This window comes from Channa argus, chromosome 3, assembly GCF_033026475.1.
Source record: "Channa argus isolate prfri chromosome 3, Channa argus male v1.0, whole genome shotgun sequence".
Classification (NCBI taxonomy): domain Eukaryota; kingdom Metazoa; phylum Chordata; class Actinopteri; order Anabantiformes; family Channidae; genus Channa; species Channa argus.
This window is the reverse complement of record NC_090199.1, coordinates 7542841-7555829: the sequence shown is the minus strand read 5'-3', so window position 1 is coordinate 7555829 and position 12989 is coordinate 7542841. Positions and strand designations below refer to the sequence as shown.

Here is a 12989-nt window from a genome sequence, read left to right as displayed (position 1 = left end):
GCCTCTTGCATCACGACAATGCACCATGCAAAAGTGCAAAAACATTTTCAATGAATGGTTATGATGAGTTAATGCTGTTGAGATTTGGTCCAAGACGACAGTTGCACAGGTCTTGCAGAGTCCAATAGGCAGGTGATTTTAATATTGTGGCAGAATTAGCATCTCAGGACAAGCTGAAGTGCAGTAGATCCACTTGCACGTTAGTTTCTACTAATACCAGGATCACATGCAGCCAGCAAGTGTCACTGTCTACTCCATTTAGCAGCAAGTATTTTACTACTGTATGACTGTGCTCCCTGCGGTCCACATAGCCAGACATCCCTGAGTTCACAGTGGGAGAGAGGTCATGACACACACACACACACACACACACACACACACACACACACACACACACACACACACACACACACACACACACACACAGGCATGCAGCCCACTAATCTTTTCTGCCTTTATCTCTGCAGGGCATGTGCATGGCTCAATCAGATAAGAGCACTGCTGTTGTTTCAGAGTGTGTGTGGGTGTGTGGTGGAATTTCGTGGGGTTATGGGTGAAGCAAAGGGGGGCGGCAGGGATCTCCAAACAGGAACCTAACAGCTCACAAACAACATCAGGGGTGAAAGGCTGGAGCTGTGTCTCTCATAAAAAAAAAAAAAAAAACTTAAATCAAATATCTGGAAAAAAACAAAACAAAACTGTTTTTATTAACTTCAACCTTCAGTCCAGATACTGGAAAAAGCACGTACATCATATTCAATCATTTAACACAGGACAGAATTTAACTTAACTTTCATTCAGCTGCACAAACTGCTTTCAATGCACAGAAAGATAGAAGGCGACCCAACATGAGTCATTTCTCAACCATACCTCAAAGGGGATAAAAGCATTTTAGAAACATGTTAAAAAGCATCATTCAAATCCCAATGCACAGTTTTCATTCACTTATCCATACACAGCTTTTAATATAATCGTTTGATATTTTGGAAAATGTCTATTACCTTGCAGGGAATTTGATGGAAGTCGTATTTCCAGAAAAACCTCAAACTATTCTTTGATGAACTGCAAACAGCAGAAATACCGCAGCAATTTGCTCATATGTGACAACATCCTGCCGAGGGAGGATAATACTGATGATATAAAACTTCAGATAAGGAGTCTGGATTGTATAACACCATCATTTGATGCTAAAAGAGTAAAGTTTAATCTTTCCGTCTCTGGTTTCTTCACAAAGTGTATTGACTGTAACCTGTGCAGTGTACTGAATCCAATGCTTGGACTATGTCAGAATAAAGTGACATTTTTGCATAAGCTAGTAATCTATCGTTGCTAAGGAAACGGAGATGGGGTGCTGTAAATGTACGAGAACATGAGGAAAAGCAAAACAGCAGTTAGAGGCCTGGGTGTAGCTCAGGGGGCGTCAGTCAGTTTGTTTGCACAGGTACAGATGGTGACCAGCAGACCATCAACCTGTCAAATTTCCATTTTTTTTTTTTTCTCATCGACGTGTAATCTGGGATCTGTAATCTGGGAATGTGGCAACATAACTAAAAAAATAAATGCATCAAGCAGTTACGAGCTCAGATCCATTTTAAACATGTCCCACACTAAATTAGACATAGTTACTTTTGTAAAGCTCCCGAATTTAACACGGTCTGTTATTCGTACTCCGCTGTACTTCACCCTAGTGTTCTCGCCATGTTCTTGTCTCTCATCGGTCACTTTTGCGAGTACAATGGCATCATCTGATAAAAACAACTGAGGTTTGAACAGAAGAGAGACGAAGGATAACCCCTCTTCAGTTGGGTGGCAACATGGCTTCTCATCTCCTGTGCCACAAGAGAATTTGGGCTTTTCAGTCTTCTTCATCTCTTGTTGCAGTTTTTAACCTTTTGACACCAGGTCGACAAGTCACGAGGTCAGAGTTCAGGTGTCAAACTAATTAAGTGGTTCTCCTTTCTCAAAAGTCAGTGTTACACTCGGGCCGCTGTTGGGACAGGAGGAAAGTGGTTTGGAGACTCCTTAGGCCAAAACTGTGCAACAGTGGGACTTCCTCTCTTTATTCTGCCACAGTTCCCGCCTCCATGGGAGAAAATCAGTTTAGTCCGAGATAAGTTTTATTCGTCTCTCTGAGTCAGACCCTCCCTCTGCTTCTCTGCATAGGTGTTAAAGTCGCCAGGAGCTGGGACACCAAGCAGTGTCTGGGTACAGCAGACAATGGACAGACCTGAACCTGAAAAAGAAGGAAATGAGTGTCACAATGCCTGGAAGCCACAATCTGGGGATTTCAAAATAAAACAAAGAATACAAGTAATTGTGTGCACATATTCATATGCACAAACACACACACACACACGTACACACACATATATATATATTTATACACAAAATGAACAAAGGCAGGATACTAGTAGTAAAACACACACAAACAGACACACTTACACAAAGGAGAATGGTCTTACACATGTTTTAAAGCCATGGCTTTTCCTAGGATTGTGTCAAAAATATAAAAAAAAAACCTTCACCGTTGCACAAAGACGGATTCTTTATAAGAGACAGGGGAAGACCCGCTCACCCTTTCTTTTAGGTCCTTTAAGTCTTTTAGTGGTTTTTGGTGATTTTATGTCTATAGGTATGTGGCAGTTTTTGCTCATTTCAGGTCATTGTTCATCATTTTTTAGTAATGTCTCTCTTCTTACTGATACTGCAGTGAGAAATATGCCTTGTTCTGTGGGCTCCTTGACCCTTTGAGCCCCTGGGCCTGTGCCAATCCATCCACGCCTTTATATCTTGCGCATTGTTTGAAAAGATATTTAATTTTTTTCATTATACCTTCCACCAATTTGTCAGCAAACTTATTTCACTGCTTCCAGGGGGAAGCTGGGAACAATTAAAAACTAAACTCCCTTAATGTGAGGGCCAATGTTCATCCTTTGTAGAGCATCATAGACTGAGGCCTCTGGGACTCGTGAGCTAAACCTAAGTTTAGCTTTTTGTTCAACAGCATGTAGTGCAGCCGATCCAAACTGTTAGACGCCAGACAGGACAATAAACAGAAACCAGTAGCTTTGAATCCAATGTGAATATTGAAATAGAAAACACTGTACAACACAAACAGGCTTCTATCTTTGCTACAAATCTACTCAACTGATGGATGAATAAAAACGCAATCTGGTTCTTCAACAAAAAGGAGCCGAGCAGAATAATCAAAATATATACAACAGTTTATACCAAGCAGCCAAATAAGGAGACTTCTTTTACATGCGTTTAAAAAGTTTCCTAAGGCTCCAGAATTTCCAGATATCCATCAGAGAATGTGATGACTTGTGTGTGTGTGTGTTCACGCACGGTTTGGGCAAGCAGGAAATATGCTAGATCAGCGAGCACGGTCAATGAACTGCCGCCGTGGTTCGGAACATTTTCCTCCCGTGCAAATGTATTTTTCTGCTGATTCTCATCTTTACTATCACTCACTGAATGTGCTTCACACTTGTTTTGTTTACTGCCCAGTGAAGCAACCACACGAACCAACTCAACACTGTCATGCACATCATTTTACCTCGTCGGATCTTCGTTCACTGGAAACGGTCCTTTCACATTGACGGTGTTTCTGGTGTTTTCCACAGTGCCGTAGCTAAGAGTCACCTAATGGGAGCAAGTGCACAGTTTGTTAGTTTGACCAGGAGAAGGTGGTGTGGCCACTTAAGTAACCAGCTCACTCGGAGAAATCAGGTTTCAGATTGTTTTTTCTGTGTCTCTTTGAGCTGTCAGTCTCTTCTGACACACACACAAGCTCCTGTGAAAAGTGTAAGGTGAAGACCAACGTATTTAAACTTCACCAGAACAGTTTTTTTAGTTTCAATCTTGTTGGGCTCTGGGTGTATTTTGATTTACAAATGAGGCAAAATCACTCCATGTAATGATTTGTGATGATCTTTTCTCTCAACTATGTGCCCCGTCCTTTTTTGTCATGCATGTCATGTGTTTACATGGTAGAGCTAATTTGGTTTCTCTAATTCTACGTATCTGTATACCTGGTTGCTTATGTCTGACACCAGTCCCAGGTTCTCCAGGTGGGAGTGGAACACGGCCGAGCGAATGAGGCTCGCACCAAGCAGCGCCTCCACGATGTAGCCAACCGTGCAGTCGTCGGGGAGGCGAATGCGCTCGGCGGTCGCCATGAAAGTGCCATCGCTAACACAGACAGTAAATGGAAGGGGATGTGTGATTAAACAGCTGAAACAGGGCCAAAAGAACAACTCGCAAGTTTGGGGTGAGGTTTTTTACCTGGCCCAGGGTTTCATCTTGAGAGCGAGGCCACGGCTCAGACAGAAGCCTGCTCCTCCTGTGGCAAACCAGAAACGCACCTTCTTCTACAAACAACAGCCATGATCAAAGAGATATCTGTCAGACCAGAGCTCTCGTTCTTACACTTTCCACTGCACTGAGACTAAGACAAAAGCTGTGAACATAACTGAACCATACAAAATGTTATGGTGAAGCTTTGCGGGTAACTGCAGTGAGAATTATATCACGTTACCATTTCAGTGGAGGCGAGCATCTCTGTCGCCTCTATTGGGCGTTCGAGGCTGGGCCGGCCGATGTAAACGTCCTGCGCGTGGCTGTACTGAGACAGAAGTTTGCGGAGGGCGTCCACGTTCAGGTAATTATCATCGTCCACGTGACAGAACCACCTGGAACAGAGGGCGCCGCGAGTCAGTGAAATGCAGTTTGTGTATGTCGATTAATGTCTGTGTGGCGTGCGTCTCACTTTTTGCCAGTGCTGATAAAAGTGTCGTATTCCAGAGCCATTTTACAGGAGAGCGCCTGACGATTGTGAGTTGCTGAGCAGTTGGTGTTGATCAGATGAGCCCCTGATGATTGATGATAGACATAACACACACAAGGTTAAGAATTACACAAGAAAGAAAAAAAAAAGGTTTTGTTCTAAAGCAAGAAAAGCGTTTTAAGTTATCTTCTTAAAAATAACCTAAGCATTGAATCGTACAATGCGTCTGATAGCGAAAAGAATAGTTCAGTGAAAGTAAAACAATTCCATGAGTAAGATGAGGAAAAGCCTGTTGATTAACCTGCAGTGACTTCCTGCACTTCATGGAAACACAGTAGTGCCTCATCAGCAGCCTGGTTCCTGCTTTCCTGCCTCTTACACTGCAGATAACACTGCTGCTAGTCAGCGAAACTGTTCCGTGTTTAAGTGTGTGTGTGTGTGTGTGTGTGTGTGTGTGTGTGTTTGTGTGTGTGTACACTCACCCATTCTTTTCTTCAGTTCCTTGTCCTCTCCATCAGTGAACACGTACGTCTGTGGAAAAACACAAGGACATGATTCCAGCAGCTCTCGGTGTCCAGCAGGGAAAATAAACACCATCATACAGAAGCTCTCGCTACTCCACCATCATTGTTCATAGATAATTGTTTGTTATCTCAGGTGAGACTCCACCTGTTTCCTCCCACACCCACCCACACACACACACACACACAACACGTGGGGTGCATGCAATGCTAGATGTTGGCAATGGACAGAGGCCAATACAAAGGTAAGTGCCCCCTCTATCAGCAGCAGAGCAGCTGTGTGTGTGTGTGTGTGTTGCGCGGGGGGGGGGGGGGGGGGGCTTAAGTGTTTATGTGATGAGTGATGGGGTTGAGGGTCACTGTGCACTCAGGAAGCCATGTAGACCCCATAACTTTCCACAGGAAGTAAACACAAACCTCGGGTGCACATTTGCAGCAGTGTGCACATAGTCTTGATGCTGAGGCTTTGTTTTCCAGGACAATACATTTGGAAGGAAACAATGAGAGTGAGGTTGCAGAGCTGACTCTTCACTTGGATTGGATGCTGCTAATTTGAGTGAATTTAGAGCTCTAGGATTTTAGCATAGGGAAACGAAACAAGGATATGAACCCAAAGACCTGAAAAATTTCTGTGGCCAAACGGTAAATGTATCTGGTGAGGGAATTCAACCTCTAGGGACCAGGAATTTGGTGAGCAGGACAGTCATTACAGCAGCTGTTACACTGCACAAGCTAAATCGTAGCTAGTTTATAGAAGGAAACACTGAACATATCTGCTGGTGGCACTAATGGAAACATCGGAAGAAAGTATTAGAATGTCACAATTACAACTGCAATTCAAATATTTCACTCCGAACCCACAACAGTCAACCTCACGACTGGCGTTTGAGGAAAGTCAGACAACAATCAGTAAGATTCCAGCTGAGAGAGAACTGCTGCTCTGTCAGTTTGGGGTCAACCGCACCTCCTCACAATAAGATGAAGAGCACATTTATACCAAAGCTATTCAACGTAGAGGTCAAATTGATTCTCATTTGCAAATAATCAGATCCATCCTAAATCCGTTGTGCAGTGATTGGGTCGATGGTTTGCTGTTGTCCTGTAGCCGTCAAACGAAACGCCCTTAACCTGTAAAACTTCATATCTTTAACTTCACAGTTACACTTTGATTTCACTGTGCATTGTAAAAACACATGAGAACATCTTGATACTCTGAGTTCACTGCGTGCACTGTCCCAGTGAAAAGAGCAGGCTCTGAGGGATTCCACTTTGCAACCCGCCTGCCAGCAGCACAAATTCAGCAGTAAATCTTTGCTCCAAGTACTGTGTGATCACATCAGTGCCAGAGCAGAGAGGGAGAGAGTCCAGCCAGCTGTGAGTTTTTGTCAGTCTCTTTTTTTTCCACACCGAGTGTCTTAAGCCCCATGAGAGCAGTCCGCTTCTGCTCTGTGCAACTGCTTCAGTGTTTGTGTGTGTGATACCTACAGGGAGGGTTTAAGGGAGGAGGAGATGTGGCTTTGAGGGTCGGGGGTCACCAGGAGTTGAGCTTACAACGCAGGAAAATGACGGGGCAGGAGAAAGTGTTGTGTGTGTGTGTGTTTACGCTTGTGATCAGACACATTGTAACTTCCCATGAGAAGTGTAGAAGCCTGGTGAGCTCCCAGGGTGTGTTTGTGTGTGTGTGTTTGTTGCCATGTTTTCATTACTCAGCAGTGGGAAAAAGGTAGAGTTACGCACACCTGACCGTGAGAGCTGACGCAGATATGCATCTCACACACACACACACACCAGCTGATTTTCCCTACAGACACTGTTGACATGTCAACAGTGTGGGTGCAGCATGAGATGAGACTTGAACGTGTCCTTCCTCAAACGCCGAGGCTTACATGGAAATCGCAGAGACCGCTGCACAGTCCACAGTTACGTCTGCATGTGATTATCAGCTTTGAAGCTGCTGGGTGCAGTTTACCACAATCCCATGTGTTTTATAGCAGCAGATTCATCTTTGACTCGCACCAAAAAGCTGCCTCTGTTCATCTCGTTTGATCTCAGACATTTATCTGTGAGGCTTCGGGACTGTGCCAACATCTCCCTTTCAACTCCAGCGGTCATGTTAGGACTCCTCCAGATCACAGGCCTAATGTTTTAATCCTCAACCTGGCGAAACAGTTCGAACATGATCAGCGGCAAGAGGAAGGATTATTGTCTAGAGCTGCAATGATTGCTCACTTTATTAAAATGAACTTAACTGAACTTAAAATTCTGAGAGTTGCTGAGAACAAAAGTCAAACAATAATTCACTGTTTCTAGCTTCTACAATATAAGGTTTTGTATTTTTGAATGGATTCAGGGCCCCACTTTCTCACAATTAGTCCATGGTGTCGTACGGCATCAAATGTTGGACATTTTTTTTCTGTTTTTCGTTGTTTTGTGTTTCATTTTGGTCATTTTGTGTCTGAAGGTTTTGTGTCTGTTTTCAGTCATGTTGTGTCTATTTTGAATATGTTTTTGTGTTTTTGACCCTTTTTGTCATGTTGTAGTTGTTTTGTATCTGTTTTCAGCCATTTCATGCCTATGGTCTATTTTTTGTGATTTTGTCAATTTCATTTTGTGTCAATTTTTGGAGGTTTTGTGTCTGTTTTGTAATTACTGTCATTTGAGACAGTTTCCCGTCATTGTTCATCATTTTTGAGTCATTTTACATCTTTTTGTGCTTGTTGTGCTTCTCTTGGTGGTCAATAATTGTCACTTAACTGACCCTTTAAAAACAGAAAATATGAACAGTAACTGTACAGGATCTGGCTCATGGGCCCCAGGACGTCATGGGCCCCAAGACCTCCTGGGCCCCTCTCTTCTACATTTTAACTGACAAAACTTAAATTTGTAATTGCAAAAAACTGGATCAAAATGGACAATTATCATTTACCGCCATATTCAGATTAATTACACAATCAAAAAGGAGCAATGACACAAGAAAACAATACAGAGTGTGTACTTACACGAACCTCCATTCAAACAATGTACTGAGAACAGTGAAATATGAGCAGGTAAAAATCAAATATGAACGCACTCCTTGCTGGGTTCAATTACAGGATTAGGCTTAGTAATGTGTAAGCACCACTTCAATCCAGGTGAAACATCGTCTTTACCGCTTAATATGCTATTGGACAGCTCTGAATCACATTTCACGAGTTTACATTAGATGTTGTGCAGGACAAATCCCCAGAAAAGTAATTAGCAAGTAATCAGTTTATGTACTGTAGTACTTTTAACGGTTATATGACTTGGTGTGCAACACGAAAATGGGAACAGTCAAGTACCTTTTTACTTCTACTGTCTTTTCTAAGGCAAATAATAAAGTCAACGCGTCTGTGTTCCCTTTATGATGCGGACTACTCCAAGTCTCTATATGTTAATGCTACACTTCACCTGATGCGTTGCTGCATTTACAGGCGTGAAACAAATCTCCATGTGACTGAGCTCATTCATCTGAGTCAGCCTGAGTCCTCTTTGTGGCCCTCCTGCCTGAATTACATGTCATCCCATTAACAGCAGTGTGGTCGTCCTGTTAGACCTCTGATCTGCCCGTCACACATTACAAAAGCCCCAATCTCTGTTTTACAGTTCACAGACTGGATCAAAGAGTGAGCCGTGCCTGTCACATTTCACAGGCTTTACAGCTTGCTGCATGAGATAAGGACACGTTTAGGACCCAGCTTCCCTTATTTACAGAGGATATTTCACCTTCAAACCAGATAGTGGACGTTTGAGCTGAGTTAGGAGAGAACATTTCCTTCATGTGGCCCTTCAGCTGATAAAGCAAGATCAAAATGATTTGGCCTAAATGAAAATAAAGTACTTTCTTCTAGTGCCTGCACAGGTAGACATAAAACAAAGGGTAGTTATTCCCTATCAAACCTCTGTCTGAACCATGTACTGAAGCTTTCTAACAGCTTCAACACTCACATTCATGTGTTGTGCTTTGATTCTCAGCTCACCTGTTGCACGCTTCTGGAGATCCACGTATCCAGCAGCAGCTCCAGTCTCTGCCGGTGATACCTCCCGGTGGTCTTGACCGCTATGAACAGGTCCGCGGGGGACAGATGCTCCGTCGGACGGAGGGGACCGCTGCTCCGCGCGGGGGCGCTTATCGCTCTCCTCTCCCGGGTCAGTTTCTTGAAATAGGCCGAGAAATCTTTGCCGCTCGCCGCTGCGGCCGGAGACTCCCGCGGCTCCGCGCGGCTGAAGACGAGCGTCCCGGTCACCAGCAGACAGGTGACCGCGGCGGTAGCCGCGGCAGCGCTGGAGGTGTGTTTCCACATTGTGACACAGCTTCGTTCATTGACCAAGAAAAGCCCACTAAAGTCTCTCCTCCACTTTAAAACATATCAGACACTTGTGGGTCTTGTGGATCCCCCTCCGTCCCAGCGACTGACTGGCTGCGTTAAAAGCTCCACCAGCGGGAGGGACGGCGCCTTGTTGGACCAATGGCCGCTTTGAGCGCTCAGTGTGGGCGGGGAAGGTCCGTGGAGCCACATGGCAACTTTATGAAGAAGCTTCTCTTTCAACTAACATAAACACATCGGAAGAATCTAATTCCTTTGCTGGGGTTTTGGGAATAACAGCATTGTGTGACCATATACATGCGCCAGTGCTTTGGGAACGTCCACATTCAGGAACAGGCATGTTCACAGGGGGTGGCTCTGGGGGCTCAGGTCACCCTCTGCCCCCCCCTCAACCCTAACTAAACCTTTGACGGTTTTGATCCAATTTTTTCCTTTTACAGTGAGGTACAAGATATCAAACAACTGATATGAACAATTTAAATAGGTTTGCTGAAGAAAGGTAAAAAAAAAAAAAGTTAAAAGAACAACAATTAAGTGAAAGAGATTTTGGAATTTCTATTAAAACACATCCGTGCAAAGGTAAAGCTAAAATAAAATACACAATTAAGAGTAAGGACAAAGTTACACTTCATTTAACGTAACGCAAAAGAAAAACAGAAACTCCGAAATATGTAAGTCTGCGGCTCCCGTGCTGTAGTGAGTGTGTGTGAAATTAAATTAAATGAAGAACAAAACAAACAAAAGGCAACTTAGGACGCAAACCATATGCCCAGGAAAAGAGAGAAAATCCACCAGCCTATATCTGGAGGAGCAAACCCAATTAGAACTTCCTGCCAGAAATGGGTCCAAGAATTGCCCACATGAGACGGTCCAGACAGGAAGTAAGGAGGTCTGTCGCAAATACCAAGATTAATTGTTCCCTGTCTATTGTGTCCCACTCATATGCCACATACTTAACAACAGTTTGTGCAATCAAACAACTGTGTACATTAAAGCAAAGTAGCATGTAGACAGATTTGTATTATCCTACAGATCACTTCTTAATATCACAGTTTTTACATAGGAGTATTTTGTATTTGTACATGGTTGTACCTGGTCTGTAGCCTATCACTTCTTCTGCTGTATATCACTGAATGATTTGGCGGCTAATGGATGATACAACTGCATTTTGCAGAAAGTTGCACAGACAATAACTATAAAACTCTACTGAATCTGCTGCTATTGATTCTCCAAGTTTCTCTCATTGGACCAATAGGAAGTGCTGCACTTTTTTCAGAAGGTAACACTCTGTTCTAACAGCTCAGCCCAAAGCCTCCTGTAGGTTTTCATCTTGGCTGAGGTTTGGTGCGTGTGAGGGCTTGAATGAATCACATCACAAACCATTCTCTAGTCTCTTTATTCAGCAAACTTAGGCCTAATTATAAGGCCTAATCCTGGTATTTATAATAATATGAAGATTAAAATGCAGGTGCTGCTCCGGGGTTTGTTCTGTCGTGGTAGCTCATTGCACATTATATCCGCGTACAGCAGATAAAAGCTGCGGGAGAGCAGCGTGCCTTCAGTTCGTGCCTGGTGGGTCGTTCTCCAAGTGGACAGATGTTGGAAAAGACCGTGACATTGCAGTGTGTGTAGTGCTGCCAACTCCAAACACATACACACTCACAGGACAACAGGGGTGCCAAATGGCCAGGTTGCCAGACCCACCAACCATCTGAGGAATGTTTCCTCTCTAATAATGCGTCGTTTGTCTGTGCTGCATATTTGCGCTTATCCCTCAAGCAAAGTCGGTGTAATCTTACATTTTAGAAATTGTCCAGAAGCCTCAACAAAACTATGAGTCAATGTAGCACTTGTAAAGAGGGGAAAAGAGAAAAGGTTTATATAGTAAGTATATTAAACACCCACCACCGAACAACACAGACTAGTGCAGTTTGCTAAAATGAGCAAAAAGGTTTCATTGGGCTTTTAAATCTAAATTCAGGGTGCACATTCTTTTCTCAGGCTTTAAGCTGGATCACGCTATGTGGTCGTCATCTCTGGCTGCAGTTTGTACAGTTTAAGGCAATGAAAAATGAGTTAAAATTTGAAAATTGCTTTGGATGAAAAACAGCTGAAAATTTATGGTACGAAATTTGCATCTCCATGAAAGCTCAACATCCTAATGAAATCTATGATGACGCTCTGGAAACATTTTATAAGTGAACCTTGCAAACTGCTACTTTCAAAGTGGGGAAAAAAAAGTTTACTGCAATAAACTTAGAATGAACTGAGCTTTTAGACTTGCTTCTGATTTTGAGTCACAAAACTCATTATTACTGAAACACTGACATAGCGTTTAGTCATTTAGCAGATGCTTTTATCCCAAGTGGTTTACGAGTGAGCTGCACAGAAGATGTTTGGATTTTTTAAGTCATGGTTTGAGTGCGTACTGTAGGAAGTTGCACACATGTTCTTTTTGCTTATTGGGAGTGAAGCTTCCAGTAATTTGTCCCATCATCGTGGGACCACTGAGCCCTGTGACTGACTGGAGACCTGTGTAGGGTGTGGGCCACCTCTAGTGCAGTGTCAGCTGTGATTGGCTGCAGCCCCCACACAGCCCCTGGGGACACAGGGATCTAGTAGTCTTGCTAATGGATAAAAACTCCCACATTGTCTGACACAATCTATCCCTGTAGTTCAGCTGAACCATTAGTCATCCTGTTCTCACCATTTACAGAAGATGCTTGGAAATGTTTTGCCTCCTTTATGTGCTGACCCCTCACTGAAATCAAGCAGAGTTTCTCCTGTGAGAATGCTTCTGACTCGGACCATCGCCGGGCACAAATGTCCACAAGTGATTTCTGCAGAAGTGATTTCTGCAGATATTGTCTGGAGTTAAAATGGGAAAGAGGCTCTACAGGCGTCTGGATGTGTGTCTTTCATATCCGAGTTGTGCAGACATTTTTTTAGTTGGCGCTTTAGAAGAAAAGTCAGCGGATTATTAGAGTCAAGAACCATTATTCAGTCCCTTTAGGAAGTTGGGATGTTGCAATCCCAACAAACAATTCAACCAGTTTCCCATGAATTCTGTGCAGCCTTGTAAATGAAAACATGATAACATCACCATTTTGTTTAGAAAAACTATAATTCAGTAATTTCAGGTCCACGAAAGCCTGGAGCGACTGATTGTTGGTAGTTGTAATATCTCGATTTAGGCACCAGAATATTAATCTAAACTGAAATTCCAGGTGACAGTTATTTAACATAAATTTTACTTTGACACAATGGAACCTTGTTCTCATTCTACATTTAGTGTTTGTACTGTGATTTTATTCCAAGTCTTTTACACTTCAC

At 43.2% G+C, this 12989-nt stretch overlaps 1 protein-coding gene across 1 annotated transcript; it reads right to left on the bottom strand.

Moving 5' to 3' along the window:
• Positions 1-678: 678 nt before the first annotated feature.
• On the bottom strand, positions 679-9749 carry LOC137123550 (beta-1,3-N-acetylglucosaminyltransferase lunatic fringe-like). Its single transcript, XM_067497433.1, has 8 exons — positions 9309-9749; positions 5272-5320; positions 4772-4874; positions 4541-4694; positions 4288-4373; positions 4035-4194; positions 3560-3645; positions 679-2233 (listed from the first exon to the last, which is right to left on the bottom strand). The coding sequence occupies exons 1-8, from the start codon at positions 9630-9632 to the stop codon at positions 2167-2169; spliced, it is 1029 nt and encodes a 342-aa protein (XP_067353534.1). The 5' UTR covers positions 9633-9749; the 3' UTR covers positions 679-2166.
• Between the last annotated feature and the right edge of the window lie 3240 nt (positions 9750-12989).